At 40.0% G+C, this 25,793-nt stretch overlaps 1 protein-coding gene across 1 annotated transcript in view; it reads left to right on the top strand.

Moving 5' to 3' along the window:
• Positions 1 to 25,793, top strand: part of LIMCH1 (LIM and calponin homology domains 1) — a 341,811-nt gene that overhangs the window by 284,627 nt on the left and 31,391 nt on the right. The window contains 5 exon segments of the mRNA XM_082838854.1: positions 1,315 to 1,533; positions 13,320 to 13,410; positions 15,000 to 15,163; positions 18,906 to 19,011; positions 23,688 to 23,728. Of these exon segments, the coding sequence (XP_082694980.1) occupies positions 1,315 to 1,533; positions 13,320 to 13,410; positions 15,000 to 15,163; positions 18,906 to 19,011; positions 23,688 to 23,728 (621 nt within the window).

A 25,793-nucleotide genomic window follows, 5' to 3' on the forward strand; every position in this document is an offset into this window, starting at 1 on the left:
GAGACAGGGAATACAGGCTCAGTTTCTTAGTACAGCAGATTTAAGAGTAAAGGAAGAGCAAGTAAAAGGTTTAAGGCAGTGTTTTCAAACTGAGAGTTGCCACCTGTTGCTAGGTTATGAAATCAATTTAGTGGTTTGGAATCAGCATTCTTTTTTTTTAAAAAAAGGGAGGTAGAATAGAATACAATGTTTAAAAAACAGCCTAGTGCATCACACATCAAAAAAGGTAAATATTATTTTGCAAAACTTCGTTTCAGTTATCTTTACATGTGTGCGTTCAGTTGTGATCTCAACTTCATGGATCACAGACAATAGATATACAAGCCACTGACAGGGTAAATAAACTATAACTAGCATCTGCCCTTCTGTTAGTCCTTTTAAAAGATTTTAGAAGGTTTAGTAAGAACAATAGCTAATATGTACATACTTACAATGTGTCAGATACTGTTCTAAATTCTGTGCATATATTAATCTGTAAAATCACCGTAACAGCATCATTAAGGAATACTATTATCATAAAGGTGAGGAAACCGAGGTTGAAGATTACATGGCTGTTAAGCAATAGAGCCAGGACTCACTCTGAGGCCGTCTCACTGCAGAGCTTCTTTTCAGGACCACGCTACATACTGTCAGACCTTAAGACAGAGATTTCCAGAGGCCTTTTAATAAGCCAGGCTAACCACTGTCACTCCTTCTTTCTCGCTCCCACCACCCTCCCTAGACATGCGTGCAAAACAAAAATATCTTAATATGCATGTCCTCTTTTTCTTGAAGAAACTGGGATGGTCCGGTTAACTAGAAATAGGGATTTACTGTCACATAGCATAGCACTGGGTTCCCTGCCCTCCATGATAGCTTCCAAAAAGTACCCATTGCTCCTGACCATGACAGGATAACCTGTGACATAGTCCTGATCTAAGATGAGCTCCGCCTAATTTAATATGCTAATCAGAAAAAAACAAAGTCTCAGAGTTGTGGATTAGCAGTCAGAAAGTAAATGAAAAATTACTGGAACCCAAATATGCCCTTGATTTTCTATACTGCAAAATAAAAGCAGACCCACAGTAAGGCGAACATGAAATGTATTCTAACGTGAAGCAGCCTGAGAAGGCAGACCACCCTTTAAAGATGCCTTCAAAGATGGCATTTAGAGGAGCCCTAGTTTCTAGAACTGACCGAAGCATATAAAAGACCTTATTCTTTGTTAGACCGTGATTATTAAATGCTAATGATTTAAGGTGATTCTGAACATGTTATTTTGTCATAATCTTTTGCTGGGGAATAGCGTGTTCTTGTTCATTCCGGTTTTTACAGGTAGATGGGAAAGTCACCATGAATGGAGAGACGGTTCACGTTGACGAGGAGGAGAAGGAAAGAGAGTGTCCCCCCGTGGCACTTGCCCCCTCGTTGACCAAATCCCAGATGTTTGAAGGTGTGGCCAGAGTGCATGGGTCCCCCATGGAGCTGAAACAAGACAACAGTAGCATTGAGATCAACATAAAGAAGCCAAGTTCTCTTCCCCAAGAGCTGACGGTAAGAAGCAAACTTTTTTTTTTTCCTCTTCGGGATAATTTCAATGTGAAATAATCTATTTAAAAAAAAATAAGTAGGTCTTGATAACGATCATTTCTTTCTAGGAAGGTGTATTGGTTTGCTAGGGCCGCCATAACGAAGTGACACGAACTGAGTGGCTTACACAACAGATATTAATTGTCTCATGGTCCTGCTGGCTGGAAGTCCAAAGTCAAGGTGTTGGCAGGGTTGGTTCCTTCTGGTGTCTATGAGGGAGAATCCGGTCCTGGCTTCTGGTGGTTTGCTGGCAGTCTTTGGAATTCTCTGCCTTGTAGATGCACCACCCTGATCTCTGCCTTGATGTTCACATGACACTCTCCCTGTGTGTTGTCTGTGTCCAAATCTCCCCTTTTTATAAGGACACAAGTCATACTGGATTAGGGACCTACTCCACTCCAGTCTGACCTCGTCTTAATTTAATTACATCTGCAAAAATCCTGTTTCCAAATAAGGTCGCATTCTGAGGTAATTGAGTTTAGGACTTCCACATATAAATAGGGGGGAGGACACAGTTCAGCCCTAACAGAGGAATATAACAGAAGGTGTCATGTGTTACGAGTAAAAACCTTTTTCTTGTCCCCCTGCGATTGGTGTCTAGTGTTTTAGAAAAAGAAATAAATCTCTGAAATACCTTCATTTCTGTCTTTTCAGGACCCCATCAGACTTGTTAAAATAATTTGAAAATAACTGGTGCCGCCAGAACCTGACTTTCCATCCTTGACAATATGTATAAAAGGGCATCTTTCTTATTAGTTTTAAAAAACTCATTAAAAATCAAATTAATTTTTTTATTGGTTTAGCCCCTGAAATCCAGTGTAATTAGAAGTACTATTGAATGGCCAAGCTGAAAAATGTAGGGTAATTCAAGAATAGCAGAAGGGAGAACTCAAAATAACATTAGATTTGCTTATTTGGAGTATAAAACGTCATCAAGAAGATTACACTTTTTCTTAGATCTCTCACCAGGGTTCGTGCTGGTTTTGCTGATCAAACCCCACAGATACAGGCCGGCTTTTGGGGTAGAATCGGACTCTGTTCAGCCTTATCTGTTCTCACCAGAGGCTGATTTCTGTGGTTTTAATTTATAGTGTTTGGGTTGGAATTATAAAGGATGGGGGAAACTGTCACAATTTTTTCCCCCAGCACCTAGAAAAGTTTGGTCCAGAGGGAAACTTGTCTTCCAGCTCCAGGGCTAAGTTAGATGACCCAGCTAGCTAAACCCATCCAGAGGACTAGATATTATTTTTCTTATCTCCAGGATTTGTCTTTTGAAGAATAAAATATGTTTTTGCAGAGGAGTTGAGAGGATTTAATTCTTCCTCGCAGTGCTCAAGCCCTAGAAAGAGATTCAAAGTGGAATGGACCAAAATAACTTCCTCACCATGGTAACATGTTTGCTGGTCTCTAGGAGAAAAGTTGTGTGATCAAGGCACAGGCTGAATCCCTCAACCTGGAATTTAATTCTCCTTTTCATTTGCATGAATGTTACCACCTCTGAAGAGTTCTTATGAGTTAGCATGAGATGGAAGACTGAGTTCTACTAGGAGTGTGGGAACTTTACAAGTAGAGTCAACATGAACTTATGCTCTTAAATTTAAATAAGTTCCCCCAATTAATTAGACACTGCAGTGGTAGGATTGCTTTTCTGGGACAGTTAGTAATTCTGTTCGTATTTTTCTTTTGCCACACTTAATGATGAGTGTTTCCTAAGTCCTTCATAAGTACCTTTCCATGACTCAATCTGGTTACTCTGTCCATCAGGCCACAGGCCCTTTGCACATACTGTTGAGCAGAGTTCTTTGTCCCTGTACTTCGGAGAAGCAACAGTGTAGGAGCCACACTGGTCCCATAACAGAGGTACACAGGGATTAGTCAGGCCCAGTAGATTAATTCCAAGAACAAATCCTAAGGGCTCTGCTATCAGGCACGTGTCCATTCTCGACCTTTACCTCTGCCCTCTGACCATTTTGTTGTTTGAATCTGGGAGGGACCCTGCCCTTGGCGGAATAGATTTTTTACCAGCAGAAGTTAAAGGAATAAGTAAAGAGACCAGATGGTATAAGGTCTAAACTTCCCACACCAACTATTTAACCTGTCTTGTTCGAAGCTTCTAACGCATTGGGGAAAAAGCTTTATCAATCCTATATGGAATCGTAAACAGAAGAAAAGGGGGTTTTACTTGTTTGTTTTGGGGTTTTACTAAACCTCCCTTAAAAAATACTCATTCTCAATAATTACTAATTTTCTTATTTTTACAATGAGCAACATAAAAAGAAAATAGCCTATTGTCTCTTACTGCCAGGCATTTTCCGCCTTAACAGTAGTTGTACCGCTATACTCTCTAATGGCAAAGAGAAGATGGATTGAAAGATGTCACATTGGTTACATTGCCCCAAAAGTATCTTGTTTCAAGAGAGGCAAAATTAGATGATCTGAAAGAAATCATGTTATTTCAGAAGTATATACGGTATAACAAGGAAAGCCCTAATCAAAAGGTGGCCTTGTGGACTTTTTTCTGGAAACCATCGTGATCCTAGGCAGCCTGAGGTCTAATCTCATGGAAGAGCCTGGGAGTCTCTTACTCTGGAAAGAACTGCCTAGTTTGGAGTGATTTCTAGTTCAATAAACCCTAGTGGTTCTGAAGAGGTCATAGCATTTATTTACCTCATGTCTAGTACTTTAGGCTCCTGAATTAACCATGTCAGGGGCTACTGCGTTATTTTCTGGGTAGATAACTACCTGTATGTATCAGACTTCGAGCCAAGTTGTTAGCTGCACTTCATGAAATTTTAGCCAAAACACTCTTCATACTCGCTTACAACTTATGACACCAAAAGTTTTCCATTTATAATATGTTATCCTAAGAGCCGTTTTCTTTTCATTAATTAATTTTTGGCTGTGTTGGGTCTTCAATGCGCGTGGGCTTTCTCTAGTTGTGGTGAGCGAAGTTGTGGCGCACGGGCTGAGTTGCTCCGTGACATGTGGGATCTTCCCGGACCAGGGCTCGAACCCGTGTCCCCTGCATTGGCAAGTGGATTCTTAACTTCTGCGCCACCAGGGAGATCCCCTAAGAGCCATTTTTAAACCTACTCCTCGTTTTACTTCCTTCTCCATGTTCCAGGAAAAACATTTCTTGACTGTGTTTCAGCCAGTATATTCCCACTGAAATGGTAGAATTCATTGGTCATGGCAAAATATGGTGACCAGCTTAAAACAGGAAGCTGCACTCAACAGCCTCCCAGGCCTTTTTACCAGCTTGCCTTGATTTGCTGTTTCTAATTCATTTGCCCCATTCTGTGGGGCTGTCAAAGGAATAGTGTTCTTCTTTTTAAATAGTGTCTTTCTTCCCAAAACTGCATTCCCAACAGATATACTTTTTACAAAGGAGTAGCCTCACCCACCACTAAAATGTCACAGTTCCTTCAGGGTGAGCTGGAACTATTCAAAGGGCACAGTACCAGTAGGCAGGAGCATTAATTCAGACGGAGAGGCCGAGCGGCAGGGAAGGGTGGGCACCACGCTGCAATGGGCCACGGGGTGTGAGGTTGGAGGGTCAGCCTCTTGGGTCAGCACAACCACTTTTGCGTATGACGTCATGTCTTCAGGTTCCTTCTACCTCATCTTTCTCATTAGAAACTCTTGGGACCATCGACTCTTACTTTAGAAATAGAGCCTAAATTAAGTTTGGCTTGTTATTAATTTTTAATACTCTGGTTATATCTATTGAGACCAACAAACTCCAGATCATCCTCATTTGAATCACCTTTAAGGTAATGAGATCATGAGAGCCGTTGTGCCGATGGTTGTCCGTTACCTGATAAGCATGAATAAATGACCTACTCTGTGGCCCATTTTTGAAATTGAAAAAGAAACTCCTAAACTTGCTATGAGAGTAATTTTCATAAAGCAACTAGCAAAGTATGTAAAATAATATTTAATTAAGTGCTAGAAAACAGGGTTAGAAGCCTAGAGGGACATAAAACGGCAAGGAACAGGTGAGATCATGGTAGGCTGCAGTTAGTCTAGTTGGGAAGGTTTTATGTGAGTTTCAAAGTCAACTTGTAGGATTTGCATTGGAACGGAGGGGGAGCAAGCTGTTCCTCATGTTGCGACTAGCAGAAGCAAAGACCTCAAGAGGGGATCACAGGGCTAAGAGGTGATGAGGGTGACTAGAGAGGGATCGGGGCTCCCACGGCCCCTCCCAGTTATCCCTGAGATATTTCCCAGTGGAAATCTAACGCTCACTTTTTTTTTGCATTTAAAAATATTGGCTTCTGTAAGAAAATCATATCATAGCACAAAGACTAGACTTGTAGAATCCAGGATTGGAAAAGAATTTGGAAGGTCTTTTAATCTAAGGACTAATGTATCCTGTTTAGTGACCTACAGAGAAATGTCTCCCTTCAAGACAGTCTAGTGTTTTCTTGATCCACTGTGAGCTATACTTGTCTTTGAATCTCTTCCTGCCTTGTTGTTGCCAAAAATGACCCTTTCCTAAAATACCTAAAGTACCCCATGCACTAGGTCAAAGACCAAACCCCCCCTGAGCCTCAGTTTATATTTAAAATAAGGATAATAATAGTATAGGCATCTGATGGTTATCGTGAGAATTCATATGTATAGAGCACTTAGCATGATGTCACAGTGACTCACAGAGGTGCCCTTAAGTTAGTTTTAACATTGTCATTCAACAAATGGGAGAAAGAAAGTTACCGTATATTTTTCAGAAGCCTGAAAGGGTGATAGGTGCAAAGTTTTTTAGGTTAAAGTAAGGTCATCAGAATCACCATATTGAACAGATGTGAATTTCAAACAAATGGGATAAATTCCATGTTGTCTTCCAACTCAGCCCGTCAGTAGCTCCAGCTGTAATTCTCTAGGAAGCAAACAGACATGAACAGCTTTTTCCAGAAGACGATTGCCCTTGCAGATGCTCACACGCTTCTTCCAGCAGCTCTTTTTGGTTCTCCTATTATTCACTCTTTCCCAAGTCTGGCTTCCCTCTGCCACCTAAACCCCCAGGACTCTCACCCGCTGACCTCCTGTCAGCGCCTTCTTGCCAGCTCATCCCAACCGATGTCCTGCATGCCCTCTGCGCTGGCAGCACCCTCCCACCGGGTCTGTGGCAATTCTCCCTCATGGACCAACGGCCAGACTCAGCTCTGAGGGATCTAAACAACTTCGTCTGCGTTTCTCAAACTAAGTAACAAGATCTTTCCACCTTGACAAAGCTCTAGGCCTTCCTCTTGAAAATTCAGTACTTTACCAATGTTTTCTGATCCAGGAAAACAGACAATCAGATCTTTCTTGAAACATTTCATTTTGCAGTGAGAGCAGGGTGAAGGCATTTGAGTAGGTGCTGTTTTCCTTACAACTGTGACCAACTGCAGATTCCTTTTAGATGTCAAATGTCAACAGACATTTCTCTAGAAACTGTTTTACTCCATCCAGAAGTAGTTGCAAGAGCATTAGATTTAATACCCTAATTAAGTCATTAAAGATATTTAGGTCTGAAAGCATTTACTGACTTCAAGATAGTATACATCAGGAACAATAAAAAAAAATCAAACCTGGGTCAGACCCGCACATTGTTGGCTGGAGAAGTTTAAGGCAAAAAGAAAAAGTTTAAGGAGTGGAAAGGCTGATTCTCCACGTAGATCCTGTTTCAACCAGTGAAAATAGATATTTGGTGATATAAAAGCAAAAAGGGAAACATATGCATGGCATATGTGGCACCTGGGTCCTGGTGCCAAGACATAAATAGACTGATTTTCCAGGCTTGCGTCCAGATAAGTTCTTCAGGACTGGAGCCGGACAGTCAGTCAGAGTCACCGAGTAGCAGCTCAGGTAAGGACCTTGGACGTCACACCTTCCAACCCGTAGGGGTTAAATGATCAGTCCAAGCTTTCATACCTCCTCTGTCCTAGAAACAGGGCCACTCAGACCCTGGGTCTCAGGACCATTTGTCCTCTCCTGCTTCATATATCCAATTCATTCCACAGAGACGCTCTCTGGGCTGGTTCACCAGTAAGATTCTTGTTAAAAGAACAGCCCAAAGCCAGGCAGATCTGTGGCTAGACCATGTCCCTCTCAAGCCAGGAAACTGCCACCTCCCACCTGTGGCCTCAGGGCTCGGTCTGGCACCAGGGCCAGTTTAGATGGTGTTCTTAGTCAGGGGGACGCCAACTCCCGGCTTAGGCCCCTGTAACCTTTCTGTGCTCTCATTCATTCATGTCCAGGGATCTGTTTTTATTTTCATTCTTGAGACAGTATTACCAGTGGGAGAAGGGAAGGCTTCTCCTCTTTTCAGCTATAACCAAAGGCAAGTGTGGGCCATAAAGCACATTTTCCAGCAAGACAGGTTTGTTTCAGGCAAATCTCTGAGTCCATCGGCACTGGTTAAAACTGCCAATTTTGAACTCATTACCTTTGAAGTAATGATGTGAGTACAAAAGTAACAAGACTTCAGAATGGAGTATCAGACAGACGTTAATTAAACTGGCTTTGGGATTTCCCTTGATTATATATAGTCTATATATATATAGCAGAATATAGAAAACCATAAAAAAAATAAACTAGTTATTACTCCAGCCACTCAGAAGTTAAGATTTTTTAAAATGTGCATCCTTCTCTTTTTCTCAGTGTATATAAAATACTTTGGGGGGATCATGTTATTCAAATTGTGTTGTAACTTGCTTTTTCTCTTAATTTATCCTGAATATTTTGTTAGTAATAGCTTGATTTTGATGACTAGTATGCATTTAAACTAAGCTTGACAGTATAAATTTCGTAAATAATGCATCTAACATATGCTCCCCTATCATGGGTTACATGTTGGCTCTATGTCAGATACCATGCTGGGTCCCTGCCCCGCTCAGAACCTGGCCTGGATCGAAAGCCTCAAGATGGGGTGATGGCTGGGGGTGGTCCGGTCTCAAGCTGCCCTGGGACGTGGAGACTTGGCTGACTTGCCCCCTGTCCCGAGAGATCCCGGAGAGTTCTCATCTTTTGCATAATCAATGGATGAGAGGTAGAATGGAAAGGATGAGGTAGAATGGATGAGAAGGAAAGGGCATGGAAAGGGCAGTTTGAATCATTTCAGCAATAAACTTGGGACACTCAGGTTCGGGATTGCATCTTATGGGTCAAAACCTTTAAATACCTGGGGAGAAGTTGGCAGTGGGTGTGACTCCAAGTCCAGATGTTGGAGCATTGAGGTTACCAGCACAGGTCAGGGTTCCTAGCTCCCCTGCCTACTAGCGATGTGACTCTGGGTGAGTGACTTAGCCTCCTGGGCCTCAGCTTCCTCACCTGTGTGAAGGGAATCGTATTGGTGCATACTTTATACAAGCTTGCTCTGAGGACTAAGGAAGGTAATCCACATCGAGTGCTGACATGTGGGAAATCTAGTAAATATTGACCATGGCTACAGTGACAACAGTGTATAACCTTTAAAACATAATTTCAAGGGAAGATAAATTGGGTCATCTGGGAGTTCAGTATTTGAGTGTTAAGCCACATAGAAATGCATCCAGAAACATGAGTATTCTTGAAAATCGAAGTTCTGCATTAGTCATGCATAAGTAAAATATTACTGAAGCGAGGTGTGCTAGAAAAATCATCCTTATTGAAGTAGTGCGTGAGGACTTTGTCTCTTCTGCATTATAAATTATGTCTAGGGCTTCCCTGGTGGCGCAGCGGTTAAGAATCCGCCTGCTAATGCAGGGGACACGGGTTCGAGCCCTGGTCCGGGAAGATCCCACATGCCGCGTAGCCTAAGCCCATGGGCCACAACTACTGAGCCTGCACTCTAGAGCCCGTGAGCCACAACTACTGAGCCCACGTGCCACAGCTACTGAAGCCTGTGCACCTAGAGCCCGTGCTCTGCAACAAGAGAAGACACGGCAATGAGAAGCCCACGCACCGCAACAAAGAGTAGCCCCTGCTCGCCACAACTAGGGAAAGCCTGCGCACAGCAACGAAGACCCAGTGCAGCCAAAAATAAATAAATAACATAAATACATTTTAAAAAACTATGTCTAAAGGACTTCATGAATTATCTTATTTCATTGATTCCAAGGGGCACACTTGCCACACTTGAGCATCTCTAAATCAGGACATGTCTTTTTTTTTTTTTTTTTCAGGATATGTCTTATAATCAATAGTGTGTCCTATTTAGTTTGTTTAGTAGTTTGTTTTCTTTCTTAGTAGTACCTAAAATAATACAACTTAAACTTGATGGCGTCTAAGATTTAATAAAATATGTCCATTTCTTTGTTCATGTTTGGGCTGGGAAGGCTTTGGCTCAGTTTTTGTAGTTATTTATTTCCCAGTCACTGGAAACACCAGTGTTGTCAAGAGCATCGTACATCAATATTTAACTGCAAATTTGTTTCCCAACCTCAGATAGTTTTCCATAATCTAATCCATTTGGGGAGAAAACGTAAAAATCAGTATTTCAGACAGTATTTTATATATTAAAAATCAGTATCTCTGACTATTTATATATTAACATCATAAAACAAAAAACACTATGTATTAATACTTCTATGTGTGGGGGGGACACTTTAAATTATTAAACCCAGGTTATTCTGTTGTAATACTAGGCTGGTGGGTCTTCAAATACTACTCTCATGTCAGTTGTTCATATAACAGTGTACACACACACAGAGAACATATATATGTAACTTCACTATAATAAAAGAGACTTTGGTTTATTTAACCATTTCCACTCATTAAGTCTCTTAAAGGGTTTCAATTCAGGCTTCTTGATGTATTAAAAAGTTACAAAATCCATTAAGTAGTATAAATATGATGCTTATTTCCTTCCTAGGGTTTTAAAGGTGCATGTTAATTTAATATTATGTTCTTCCAGAATTGATACACGGTTATCCATCATTAGAAGGTGCTCATCTAGTTATGAAGATGTCAAAACTACCCCATCCTCCAAAAGAAAAAGCATATCTTTGCCACTAGATGCTATTAGAAAATTCTTTAGCAGCTTGAAAGGCTAGTGGCTTAAAGTTTCCTTGTGTCTTTTTTTTTAACTTTGAAAATTTGCAAATAATTTTTTTTACAAATTTTTTTCCATTTTTTTATTGTGGCAAAGTAAAACATAAAATTTACTATCTTAACCATTTTTAAGTGCACAGTTTAGTAGTATTTAGTACGTTCATATTGTGCAACCATTGCCACCATCCGTCTCCAGAACTCTTTTCATCCTGCTAAACTGAAACTCTGTACCCATTAAACAATAGTTCCCCATGGCCCCCTCCCCTCAGACCCAGGCAACAATCATTTTACTTTTTTTTTCTCCTTCACTTTTCCCCCATGCCCCAGCCTCTGGTAGCTACCATTCTACTCTCTGTTACTACGGGTCTGGCATTTTTTAATTTTAATTTTGTAGATTCCAGATGTAACTGAGATCATGCAATATTTGTCTTTCTGTGTCTGGCTTATTTCACTCAGCATAATGTTCTCCAGGTTCATACATATTGTCGCAAATGACAGGATTTTCTTCTTTTTAAAGGCTGAATAATATTCCATTGTATATGTGTGTATAATATTGATATTTGTGCATATAATAGTAATATTTACATATCAGAATATATGAATAATATATACATATTTTCTTTATCTAGTCATCCATCAACATTTAGGTTGTTTCCATATCTTAGCTATTGTGAATAATGCTGCAATGAACATGGGAGTACAGATATCTCTTCGAGATACTGATTTCATTTCCTTTGGCTATGTATACCTAGAAGTGGAATTGCTGGATCATATAATAGTTCTATTTTAAATTTTTGATGAAACTCCATACTGTTTTCCATAATGGCTGTGCCAATTTATATTCCCACCATCAGTGTACAATGGTTCCCTTTTCTCCACATTCTCAACAACACTTGCCATCTTTTGACTTTTTTTTTTTAATTTATTTTTTGGCTGCGTTGGGTCTTCGTTGCTGCACGCGGGCTTTCTTTAGTTGCGGTGGGGGGGGGGCTACTCTCGGTTGCAGTGAGCAGGCTTCTCATTGCGGTGCCTCCTCTTTGTTGCGGGGCACAGGCTCTAGGTGCGTGGGCTTCAGTAGTTGTGGTGCACGGGCTTAGTTGCTCTGCGGCATGTGGGATCTTCCCGACCAGGGCTCGAACCCACGTCCCCTGCATTGGCAGGCGGATTCTTAACCACTGTACCAGGGAAGTCCCTCTTTTGACTTTTTGATAATAACAATCCCTAAAAGATATAAGGTGATATCTCACCTTATAGTTTTGATTTCCCTGGTGATTAGTGATGTTGAGCATCTTTTCATATACATGACTTCAGTTGGCCATTTGTATATCTTCTTTGGGAAAATGTCTATTCAGGTCCTTTTCCCATTTTTAAGTTGGTTTATTTGATGTTTTCTGCTATCGAGTTGTAAGAGTTCCTTTTGTATTTTGGATATCAATCCCCTATTGGATGTATGATTTGCAAATATTTTCTCCCATTCCATAGATTGCCCTCTCATTTTGTTATTTGTTTCCTTTGCTGTCCAGAAACATTTCAGTTTGATGTAGTCCGACTTGTTTATTTGCCTGAGCTTTTGGTGCCAAATCCAAGAAATCATTGCTAAGACCAATGCCTAGGAGATTTCCCCCTGTTTTCTTCTAGGAGTTTTATGGTTTGCAGTCATACTTTTAAGTCTTTTATCCATTTAGACATTGATTTTGGTGTATGGTATAAGATGAGAGTCCAATTTCATTCTTTTGCATGTCGATATCCAGTTTTCCCAACAGCATTTACTGAAAAGTCTATCCTTTACCCATTTTGTATTCTTGGTGCCTTTGTCAAAAATTAGTTGACCATGAAAGTGTGGGTTGATTTCTGGATGTTCTGTTCCATTGATTTATGTGTCTGTTTTTATGCCAGTACCAAACTGTTTTGATTAATGTAGCTTGGTAACATAGTTTAAAATCAGGAAATGTGATGCTTCCAGTTTTGTTCTTCTTGCTCAAGATTGCTTTAGCTATTTGGGGTCCTTTGTATTTCCATATGAATTTGAGGGTTTTTTTTTTTCTATTTCTGTGAAAAATGCCATTGGAATTTTTAGAGGGATTGCATTGAATCTGTAGATTGCTTTGGGTAATGGGGATATTTTAACAATATTAATTCTTCCAATCCACGAATACAAGATATCTTTCCATTTCTTTGTGTCTTCTTCAGTTTCTTTCAGAAATTATGGGGGGGGGGTGTGGAATATGAGAAGTTGGGTAACAGAAAGTTGTTGAGAGCCCAGAAAGGGAGAGAACTTCAAGAATAAAATGCACAGTGCTAAGAGCCACCAGCATCTGTGCTGAAGACAAGCTACTGAGAGGTTAATTGCAACTTGAAAAAAATATTTTTTTCACTGGTGATATGACCCTAAGCCAACTGTAAAGCCATTTGGAAGCAAGAGAGTGGTAACTATGATTTTGAAAAACTGATAGTGAAAGGAAGGAAAAAGAGGCAGTCAGAGGAGGTGGGGAGGTAGTGGGGTTGTGTGCCCTCATAACATGGTTCTGCTTCAGCACTTACGTTCTCCTTCACGGAACGTCTCTTTCCGACAAACCCAGCCTTTCACCACTGGAAATAGAAAAGAGTGAATTCATATAGGCAGCTCACCTCGTTGGCCTGAAAATTACTACTGGAAAAAAGAGAAAGAAATCCTTTACCTTCTAGAACCTTCAAAGGGATAATGTATTCAAGGTGGAAAAATATCTTTCTTTTAGGCAACGACTGAAGAAACTGAAACAAACAGTCAAGAAGATGAGAATGATGGTGAAAAAACAGAAAAAGGGAATACAGAAGTTGCCTCATCAGGTTTGTTTTTATAACAGACTAGTTTTAAGGTAAAGCGTGATAACTCTTAAGAGAATGAAAACAGGAAAGGTAGTGAATGAGGCTCTGTGACTGGTGTGGTTGTGCTGCCACCTAGTGACTTCCTGGGGGAAATTCTGACCAAGTGATTTATCTTGCTGTAAAAAAAACAGGAACCCATGCTTTTTGCTACCTTACTTCGTTTTTTTTTTTCTTTTTTGGTACGCGGGCCTCTCACTGTTGTGACCTCTCCCCGGACGCGCAGGCCCTGCGGCCATGGCTCACGGGCCCAGCCGCTCCGTGGCATGTGGGATCTTCCCAGACCGGGGCACGAACCCATGTCCCCTGCATCGGCAGGTGGATTCTCAACCACTGCGCCACCTGGGAAGCCCTCATTTTGTTGAAAGTTCATCTCCGTCATCATAAGAGAGTTATATTTCCCCTAATCAATAATGCTAAAAACTGAGGGTTATATTTAACACACAGTAACAACAATAGATAAGACAGATTAAAAATATATCATAAAAATAGATGCTGAGGGCTTCCCTGGTGGCGCAGTGGTTGAGAGTCCGCCTGCCCATGCAGAGGACACGGGTTCGTACCCCGGTCCGGGAAGATCCCACATGCCACGGAGCGGCTGGGCCCGTGAGCCATGGCCGCTGAGCCTGCGCGTCCGGAGCCTGTGCTCCGCAACGGGGAGGCCACAACAGTGAGAGACCTGCATACCGCAAAAAAAAAAAAAAAAAAAAAAAAAGATGCTGAAGTGGTAAACCCAATGAATAGTTTGAAGGAATAAAGTAATGCCACAAATATGAACAGTGAGTATGAATAGAAACCCACTCTTCCCTAAAGTAATATTTCTCGATATTTTTAACACATTTTTTCTTTTGATAAACATGCAAACCTCTCACACTTTTCTAATACCAAGTTATTTTTAAATGGCATTGTAAAGTAAATTAAAAGTCATTACTAAAAATTTTAGTGTATACTTTTTCAAACTAGACTGTACCTCCACATTCTGATATGCCCCCTCAGGTGGTGACTTTTCCACCCACTTTAGACTGTACCAAATTCTTCTTTGTATACCCGAGAACACTTAATTTTCATTGCATTATATTGATTTTAACCACACGATCCCTAACACATTCCAATTATGAAAACATGATGTTAAAAAGCAACATTGAAATACAAAAGGAAGAGTCAGGCTGCCCCTCATTTGGAAAGAAATTTGGATAGAAATTATCTATAAATGTTCACCTGTCCAACCCACCTCTCGTAATATTTCCTGCCAGCATTTTGTTTCATGTAGTGTTATTCATATGTAAACTGGGACTCTTATTCAGAACTTAAGTTTTTCATAGTGGGGTTCTTTGATGTGTTTTATGTTGCTTTATTTTTTAATAATATCTTGAAAGAGCCTAGAGAATTCTAGTACCTGAAGCTCTTTTGTACCTCTCATCACACTGTAATCCAGCTCCGTGTTGCCCCGGGCAAGATATGTACTCAGTGTACTTCCTGGTATGGCAGGACCAACGAGCCTTTATATGGTTTTCATCTTGTTCTTTATGTTTCTGAATGTAACTCCATTTCAGAGCCACAGTGTTTTACATCAACTGTGACTCGATCCAGCCCGACCGTGGCCTTTGTGGAGCTCTCCTCCAGCCCCCAGGTGAAGAACGAGGTGCCAGAAGAGAAAGACCAGAAGAAACCGGAAAACGAAATGAGTGGAAAGGTGGAACTGGTGCTGTCACAAAAGGTGAGGTGGACTAAAGCCGTTAAGTCCACGATTCACGTGGCTTCATGGTACTGCCGGCTGCCATGGTGGCACCGTTTTGTAATGAAGGTTTATTTTCTCTCCTGATCTTGTTTCCTACCTTTGATCTGTATTTTTTTTTTCTTAATACAAATATAATACATGTTCATTGTAAAAAAAAAAAAATGTAACTACCTATAGAAAGATGTCTGTGTTAGTCCACTTGGGCAGCTGTAACAGAAAACCATAGACTCGGCTTATAAACAACAGAAATTTATTTCTGTCGCTTATGGCAGCTGGGAGGGGCAAGAGCAAGGCGCTGACAGTCAGCATCTGGTGAGAACCCACTTCCTGACTCACAGACGGCTGTCTTCTTGCTGTGCCCTCACTTGGCAGAAGGGCCAAGGGTCCTGAGTCTCTTTTATACCATCACTAGTCCCATTCATGAGATCTTCACCCCCATGACCTAATCACCTCCCAGAAGGCCCAGCTCCCAATACCATTACCTTGGGGGGTTAGGGTTTCAGCATATGAATTTTGGGGGGACACGAACATTCAGCCTATAGCTATTTATTTTTAATGTATATTTACAGTGATATACATGGAAATATGTAACAAATCTATCAAATAGTATGTGTAAGTATACATAAAATATATAAATAAAAAACATAGAAATAGAGCAAGAGAGAGAAAAAGTCACTGAAACCTACCTCTCTATTAATAATAAGTGGTATATATATTCTTTCAACATCTTTTAAAATTTATTTTAAATGGCTGATTTTAATAAAATTATTTTTATAAAAATTTTTATAAAAATTATATAAATAAAAATTTTTATAAAATTTATATACATTTAAAAGAAAAATGTAGTATAGATATCTGTTATAAAGCTTTGCAGTTAGGTTTTAGTTTGCCGTGCATGAACTTGCTTATTTGTAACTTACTCCATATTCTCTTTCCGATATTTACCTGTTTTACAGTAATGGTACTTCTGATGCCTCTGAACTTGAATAACAAGGAAACAAGAAAATTATTATTCTGATATAATGGGTTTTAACATCTTGTTTTTATTAAATTTCTTCTCTGTTTGGAGTCTCATCTCTTTCATATTAATTTAGTTTGTTTTCAGGCACAGTCTAAAAGTCATCTTTTGTACCTCTTGTCCTCAACCTTGGTTACCCTTTAGAATTTAATAGATACCAGGTCATATAAATCTCAGTCTCTGGGAACAGGGCTCAGGCATCTGTATTTTCAAAAGGTCCCCAGGTGATTCTGATGGGTCACCAAGATAGAGTACAACTGACTTGCCTACTGGATACTTTATGTGGTGATATTCCAACTTTAAAAAATTAAACCTAAATTTGGATTTGACTTTAGAGTGAAAATTTTAGCACTTCTAGTTCTGGTTCATCTATCATCTACTCAACCAGTAGTGGTTGTGCACCTACTATGTGCCAAGCACTCTGCAGACACTGGATATTCAACAGTGAATAAGACACAGCCCCTGGCCTTAAGATGCTGAGAGTGCTGTATGCCCGGTGGAACCCAAAAATGCCTGCTTCCCTGATGCCTTTTGGGGATTTCAGACTCTAGCTGCTCCCCCATTTTTATACATAGAGAATTAAAAAATGGTCTGGAGGTCTGAACAGAAGAACCTAACTGTAGGAAAAGCGTTGGGGGCAGACAGGATTTCCTGCCCTTGCAGGTTGTGCCTGACCCACATTACACTTGTAATCTATTTATTTATGCTTCTTGCAAATTGACCTTTTTTCCTATGTAAATATAAAATGAAAGGAAAACTCATAACATTGCTAGAAAAAATATTTGTAAAATCAAACAAAATGGATACCATAACATAAAAAATATTCATCTGCATTCCTCATCTGTGTAACCTCATCTATGTGATCCATCTTTGGACCCCCAGTGTCATGGCTACCCTACTATGGAAAAAATTGTTTTCAGGGGTTCTTAGCTTTTTGTGTGTGTGTGTGTGTGTGTGTGCACACGCGCACGCTGCACGTGTGCCCACGCGTGTACGTGCACCATGGACCCTTTGTCTATCTGGTAAACATTATTCGCAGAATAATATTGTTTAAACCATAAAATACACAGCATTACCAAGTTTTCCTTGGTATCAAGTAGTACGAAATATGTATAACCACATGACTTCTTTTCTGTGGACTCCAGGTTAAGAATCTCTGCTAGATGATTAGCAAATGGAATAATGGTCTTTGAACCCAATGCTTTTCACACCATGTGAATTTCTCCTTTTCTCCTTTCTCTACTTTACAGTTAACTTTTAGAGAAAGAAAGAAAGAAAGATGATGACAGTGGTTGCAACAGCTTTTATTTTCTGATTTCACTTGAGAGTGTTACCTTTATAAAACAAAGTACCAATGCACACAGGCTGACCTTTTACATAGTGGGTACTTTGAGCATTTCTGCTGAGATTAACTGTTTCATTTACAACCAGGCATTATCTGAAACATATTTTTGTCAATTCCACTATGGAGGAAATGGTATGAGCTTAAGATCTGAGGGTTGTCAACTTTAGTAAATCTAGGCCTTAGGTTTTGCTGCATGTTTTAACACTGAAGTTCATTTGGCCATCTGGTTGACCTCTGTAATGCAGAACAATTAACTGTATTTTCTTCAAGATTCCATTAGGGTTGAATATATTATTCATCAAGAAAAATAAAATCTTACTGAGGAGAAATTCTAGACATTAAATCATCCTGAGGACCAAATAAGAGATCAACTTATGATGAAACAAATGCTCTAGAGCCTCACTCGCCCACTGGCCATAAAATTAATCTCTTCATGGCCACCAGCCAGTGAATCAGAGAAGATTCTGTAAGCAGCTAAAAGGACATCGGAACCGATACAGCCACACTCCTCATTCCGATCTCTGCTCAGAGTCTACTGACTCTTTATTTTGGTCGTTAGTTTGGTTATCTGGTCTTTCAGAAATCAGTTGATTAGAAGCAACAAATCGGAAGGAGGGTGTTCTACCAAAGGCCCTTCCGATTGGGGAGAAACAAAATAAAATTAACTAGCAATAACAAGAAAAATCTGTTTTTACAAAGCAAACATAAGAATTTTTAAAGCCTGTAACTTTGGATCTATTTACCATAAGGTCATGTGGTCTAACATGCTTCAAAAATCCCTTAAGGGCATCATCGCTATGGCACTATTTGATATAACGGTTATTTACAATAATGCTTCTTTGTCAACAAGCACAGTATATTGTCTTTAATGTGCTTTGCGTAAATTTGTTGGGGGGAGTGTGTAGTGTCTCAAGAATTATGCCCATTAGAAGGTAATATTACTTTAATATTTAATACTTACATAGTAAGATTCTTTTTAGATCTTATGTGGAACATCTCACTTCCTGACATTACAAATTCAGTATGATGTAGTACCAAGAAGAGAAACCGTGATTGATCCCAATAAGAACATGAAACAGAGTGATATATTATCTCAAATACGGAATATTGTCCTCTGAGTTTGAAGAAACATGATCATCAAATTTTTATGCTCTAGTTTGATTTCTCTGAAAAATTGACCTCTCTATTAATGTAGAAAAGCACGAAGGGGTTTGGAGAAGGGGCAACATTTTCCATTTACAATTTAAATGTTTGGGCTTCTTGACTTATTGTAGCCATGGATCCTTAAATTTTATTTCACCTGTGCATTTAGTAATGGACAATACTTGTAATATGTATGTCTGTTGCCCATGATCCAGGTGGTAAAGCCAAAATCTCCAGAACCAGAAGCAACCCTGACGTTTCCATTTCTGGACAAAATGCCTGAAAGCAGCCAATTACCTTTGCCAAATCTCAGTTCTCAAGGTAAAAAGATAGAAGTGTTTTGTTTCAGTTCTACATGTTCTGCTGGGCCCATCTGTAGTGAAATAGTCTTCATTTTCAAGGCAGATCACTTCCTTTATGTTGATGTACCTTTAGCCGTTGGGTTTGCCAGAGTCCATGATGGCTGAATTAATCACTTCCGAATGGAGGTCTGGAGCTACAGTCTCTGTTTGGCTTAGCCAGGAACCCCAGCTGCCAAGACCGTTTTGTCAGCCAGACACTGTAGGCACAATAGGGCCTATACCAGTATTTGATGCCCGAAAATCATTTTTATTGGCTCTTAAATATTTTAAAAATTAAAAAATCAATAACTTTAATAAAGAGTTTATGATCTTAATATTATGTCAAGTTCATTAACTGTTAATTATCTAGTCTTCCTAAACTATTCATTTAATTTGACAGTGATTTTGGAAGAAAGTCAGATTTTCTTGCCCCGTCATAGTTCCTGGCTGTGCGTGATGATTACCAAGAAACATTCATGATCATAGATTCAACGTGTTACTCAGAGCCAAAAACTTTAATCTTTCCAAAAATTCTTTACAGTTAGAATATATAGTTATATGGAACACATATATATATAGGCTGAGGATAAACCTTAATATATTTCATATGTTTGATTTATTTTATTTTATTTTTTTAACATCTTTATTGGAGTATAATTGCTTTACAATGGCGTGTTAGTTTCTGCTGTATAACAAAGTGAATCAGCTATACATATACATATACATATATCCCCATATATCCTCCTTCTTGCATCTCCCTCCCACCCTCCCTATCCCACCCCTCTAGGTGGTCACAGAGCACCAAGCTGATCTCCCTGTGCTATGCGGTTGCTTCCCACTAGCTATTTATTTTACATGTGGTAGTGTTTATATGTCCATGCCACTCTCTCACTTTGTCCCATGTTTGATACATTTTAACATGTTTGGTATAATTTAGGGAGGGATGGCCTCGAAAAATATGGGCGTTTAGGGCCTAGGAAGGTCTTAAAATGGCAATGGCCACTGCAAACTCCCCAGGTGCCTTTAGGCCATGTATAGGTCGTGAATTCACCCCTTTATTCTCTAAGAGCCCAACTTGAATCCGTTTATCTTGGTAAGAACCCCAGGCACCCACAACCACCAGAAAGGAGCCTGAGGGATGTGAACAGTAGGGGGATGGGTCCTGAGGATTCCATGACCCATAGGGACTATGCTTCACAAGAGACAGACCACCGGGCTTTACTGGTGTGAGTTCTCTCTTTACTGATGTGATGTGAAAACGGCGAGAGTTCAGGAGGCAAGAACTATAAGGTTTCTTGTTTTTCTTTTTTAACGTGCTTTCCCCAGTACACTTTATAGATCTATCAGTCCAGGCAAAGAGAGGATGTACAGGGTCATTGTGGCTGGGGACTTGCTGCTTTTCTTTTCAAGGATGGGCAGCTCTGTGGCAGAATGCTACTTGGCTTCCATTAGTCTTTGTTGACAGCTGGGAGATAAGTTGGGCTCTATCTGCATAACAGGAAGTACTCGGGAGGGAATTAATTGGTACAGGTACTGATGATCACTAGCTTCTTAATGTGGAAACAAGTTCAATACTGTCTTCAAAGCATTTGATTTAAATTCGTCAGCCCTACTGTCCTGAAGGGAAGTGACAAAAGTAAACTCTCCTAACTGGGCCAGCAATTGGTCACATTTAGATTTTAATTCTGCCCTATTTCTAGCACTTTTTAATTGTGTATATAAGTAATATAGAGAGGAAATAGATATTTTAAGCCATATTAATTAGTTTTATTGTCTTCGACATTTTTACATCTAATTATCTGTTGTAAGGCATTTCGATGTTGTAAAATGTGCTGTTGAATTAAGGGACTTTACTTCATGCGTTATCTAAGGTGAATGAAAAATAAAATTCAGTGGCACTAGAGCATTTCCAAAATCATTCTTCAAGATGGGAGTATATTTGTCATACACCTGTTCCATACTCTTGTCTGGCTCATGGAAGCTGTAATTACAGCTGCAGGCTCTGGAGACAGAAGGCCTGGCTTCAAATTCTGGCTCTTCAAGTTCTAATCTGTATGATCTTACCCACCAAGTTCTCTCTAACCTCTGTCACCCGTAAACTGGAAATAATAACAGTACCAACCTCATAGGGTTGTTGGAAGAATTAAATGAGATAAACCAAAAAAAAAAAAAAAAAAAAAACAAGGCATTTAGCTCAACACCTGACCTAGAATAAGCACTACAGTATAATCTAGTAGCTGCAGAATAGTTGCAGTAAGAGTAGAGTATAAAGCAAGGTTCCAGGCAGGAATAAAGCATTCTTAAATGCTCTCCTTAAAATAGGAGTGTTTATATTGTAGAGACATAGCAGTAATTTTCAAACCTGAGATGTGGCAGGGTCTCCTGCAGGATTAATTAAAACACCGCTCTCTGGACCCCACCCGTACAGCATCTGATTGTGTAGGTCTGGGCTGGGGCCACAGTACTTACATTTCTAACAAGTTCCCAAAGGTGATGCTGATGCTGCAGATCCAGGGACCACACTCTGGAAACCACTGGCTTGAAGCACGTGTTTAAATTGTGTACCAAAAACATCACTGGTAGATGTAAAAATAACATTAATACTTGTTTGGAGTGTATAAAGTTCCTATCTTTCAAGTAGCAAAAGGCCTCTAATAAATGTAGTCTTAAAAGACATGATTTGTCTTTAATTGGGGGTCGGCGGGGGGTATAGGGCTTTGCCCAGCTATAAAAAGTCAGCATAGGGGCTTCCCTGGTGGCGCAGTGGTTGGGAGTCCGCCTGCCGATGCAGGGGACACGGGTTCGTGCCCCGGTCTGGGAAGATCCCACACGCCGCGGAGCGGCTGGGCCTGTGAGCCATGGCCGCTGAGCCTGCGCGTCCGGAGCCTGTGCTCTACAACGGGAGAGACCGCAACAGTGAGAGGCCCGCGTACCGCAAAAAAAAAAAAAAAAAGTCAGCATACATTTAAGTGACTAGTCAGAGGCTGCACATCAAGTCCAAAGAAGCTGTAGGGTCAGGATCAGGAATCCTGGAGCCATACCTAACATTCTTTCCCCAGGACAGTGATGATGCCACCATCTCCACCAAGTGGTCTGTTTCTCCACTGCTCAGACAGGCTACTGCCGATGTGTGGGGGCCCTAGTGATGCTCCACAGATTTCCCTTAAACATACCCATGTGCATAAATAGCCTTTAAATACTCTGAAAACATTCATAAAATAACATTTAAAGAGGACAGATTTCCTTTTCTCAACTGTCTCCCAATAGTAGAAAGATATCTTGAATTGATGTTTCAGGAAAATATGTGCACATTTTAAACTCCGCTGTCTTTATTTGCATTGGGAACGATGACAGATGAGCATAGCATCTAGGTTAAGGATGCAAATGCTTGCCTTCAGCTACTGTCTGCTTGATGCCACCCCATGACAGATACACACATACACATCTTTTTACTACACACGTATATAACTGCCACCACAGACTTCCATAATAACATTTATAAAGTGTGTAAGAATAATTGAACTCATCTCTGCTGTCTTTTATACTTTTCTAGTGCTTTCCAAAAGCAACGTAAACTGTGCACTTTTCCCTTACATCACACATCATCCCATCATTTTGAGATTCAGCATCTTAACAATATCATCTTTAAGTATGAGCTCCTAAACTCCCACCCAACACCAAACAATAGCGTAAACTGGCCCATCTATGGACTTTTGTCCACATCTTCGGGTTTTGTGTGCATTTTATTGAGGTATTTTGTACTTTGGATACTTTCACTCTCAATCCTTGTTCTGATGACAGCCAAACCTCCATTAGTACTTGGGAGTGTGGTTCTATTCAAGTCTCAGCCCTGTTTTCATGGTTTTTCTATTTGTTCTGTTCTGCCATCTGATCTAGAGTCGCCTGGCACTGCCAGCGTTCTGCTGAGAGTTCAGAACTCTTGGCGACGTTCCCAGTTTTTCTCCCAGTCAGGTAAAATGCATACTGGGGAGCTCTATTTCTTTTTTGCAAAATCCATGTTGTGGGCAACCAATTATATCTGGTACTTTTCTTCATTTCTGATTCCAGGGGCACACAGTTAGCAAAGAGCTGGTTCATTGATATCAGTACCAGTTATCAGTACTAAAATTGGGGGAAATTCGCAGAATTTTACTTCGATTTTGAAAATCCAAAGAAATAATATTCACCTCTTTCTTTATGGTCTTCTTTTTTTTTTTAAACAAAGATTAGAAGCATTTACCTGGAACTGGTAACGGTCCTCTTGTTAACTGTGTCACCTTCTCTACTTCCTGGATGACATCTGGCCTCTCTCTGTGTGATCCTTCTCTGTGTCAGACAGTGAGGGAACTGGTCAGTCAAGCCAGAGCGCAAGGTGCCTTAAAATGAGCACTCATAGGAATAGATTTCGCTTCCTATAATGTAGTACCTGGTGCTAATTGATGTGATCAATCATATTACCCTGGTCATAACTTCTCTTGGTGATGGGTACAAGCTGCTTCAGGGGTCTGCTTTATCATGATTTTCTAATGCTCTTGGCTAACCAAAAAATGTTGGTTTGAAGCTGACATAGGAACCACACTCCACTGAGACGATCAAAAAAGAAAGACAATTAGAAGCTACTCACATTGTGATCTTTTTTCCTTTCTTTCTGTACAGTGGATTCTCCAAGCAGTGAAAAGTCACCTGTAACTACGCCTGTAAGTAATTCCTACTGAGGAATAACATCATGCATTTAGTGTGATTTTAATTTATAAGGTATTTGATTCACTTAAAGGGGATTCAATCAAAAACGGTCTCCAAACTTTTGACTGTAAAAGAATATTTTTGTCGGATATAATGCTGTCAGTTGAACCATAGAGAAAGAGATGGATTATCATTTTGCACAGTTGTTATCACGCCTGGAAGCAAAATGGTGAGTCAGGAAAGTAAAATCTAAAAGAAACGACCAAAATGAATGTGACATAAGGAATTAGTAATAAAATATGCAACTTCCGTAGGCATTCAAAATCAGCTTTTTAAATGAAGGCAATACTTTAACACAGTGTATCATCGGCAGACAGGGCCCAGCCTGGACTTTCTCTGGGAGACCCATGCTGTCTGGGTCATATTCCTGCTCACAATCAGTATCTTGAACAATATATATTTTTTAACATCTTTATTGGAGTATAACTGCTTTACAATGGTGTGTTAGTTTCTGCTGTATAACAAGGTGAATCAGCTATACGTATACACATATCCCCATATCTCTTCCCTCTTGCATCTCCCTCCACCCTCCCTATCCCACCCCTCTAGGTGGACACAAAGCACCGAGCTGATCTCTCTGTGCTGTGCAGCTGCTTCCCACTAGCTATCTATTTTACATTTGGTAGTGTATATATGTCCATGCCACTCTCTCACCTCGTCACAGGTTTCTCTTACCCCTCCCCGTGTCCTCAAGTCCATTCTCTACATCTGCGTCTTTATTCCTGTCCTGCCCCTAGGTTCTTCAGAACCATGTTGTTTTTTAGATCCATATATATGTGTTAGCATACGGTATTTGTTTTTCTCTTTCTGACTTACCTCACTCTGTATGACAGACTCTAGGTCCATCCACCTCACTACAAATAACTCAATTTCGTTTCTTTTTATGGCTGAGTAATATTCCATTGTATCTATGTGCCACATCTTCTTTATCCATTCATCTGTCAGTGGACACTTAGGTTGCTTCCATGTCCTGGTTATTGTAAATAGAGCTGCAATGAACATTGTGGTACATGACTCTTTTTGAATTATGGTTTTCTCAGGGTATATGCCCAGTTAGTGGGATTGCTGGGTCGTATGGTAGTTCTATTTTTAGTTTTTTGAGGAACCTCCATACAGTTCTCTTTAGTGGCTGTATCAATTTACATTCCCATTCCCACCAACAGTGCAAGAGGGTTCCCTTTTCTCCACACCCTCTCCAGCATTTATTGTTTGTAGATTTTTTGATGATGGCCATTCTGACTGGTGTGAGATGATACCTCATTGTAGTTTTGATTTGCATTTCTCTAATGATTAGTGATGTTAAGCATCCTTTCATGTGTTTGTTGGCAGTCTGTATATCTTCTTTGGAGAAATGTCTTCTGCCCATTTTTGAATTGAGTTGTTTGTTTTTTTGACATTGAGCTGCATAAGCTGCTTGTATATTTTGGAGATTAATTCTTTGTCAGTTGGTTCGTTTGCAAATATTTTCTCCCATTCTGAGGGTTGTCTTTTCGTCTTGTTTATGGTTTCCTTTGCTGTGCAAAAGCTTTTAAGTTTCATTAGGTCCCACTTGTTTATTTTTGGTTTTATTTCCATTTCTCTAGGAGGTGGGTCAAAAAGGATCTTGCTATGATTTATGTCATGGAGTGTTCTGCCTATGTTTTCCTCTAAGAGTTTTATAGTCTCTGACCTTACATTTAGGTCCTTAATCCATTTTGAGTTTATTTATGTGTATGGTGTTAGGGAGTGTTCTAATTTCATTCTTTTACATGTAGCTGTCCAGTTTTCCCAGCACCACTTATTGAAGAGGCTGTCTTTCCTCCCTTGTATAGTCTTGCCTCCTTTATCAAAGATAAGGTGACCATATGTGCATGGGTTTATCTCTGGGCTTTCTATCCTGTTCCATTGATCTATATTTCTGTTTTTGTGCCAGTACCATACTGTCTTGATTACTGTAGCTTTGTAGTATAGTCTGAAGTCAGGGAGCCTGATTCCTCCAGCTCCGTTTTTCTTTCTCAAGATTGCTTTGGCTATTCGGGG

The sequence above is a fragment of the Leucopleurus acutus genome (genome assembly GCF_964270905.1).
Source record: "Leucopleurus acutus genome assembly, chromosome: 4".
In the NCBI taxonomy this organism is placed as follows: domain Eukaryota; kingdom Metazoa; phylum Chordata; class Mammalia; order Artiodactyla; family Delphinidae; genus Leucopleurus; species Leucopleurus acutus.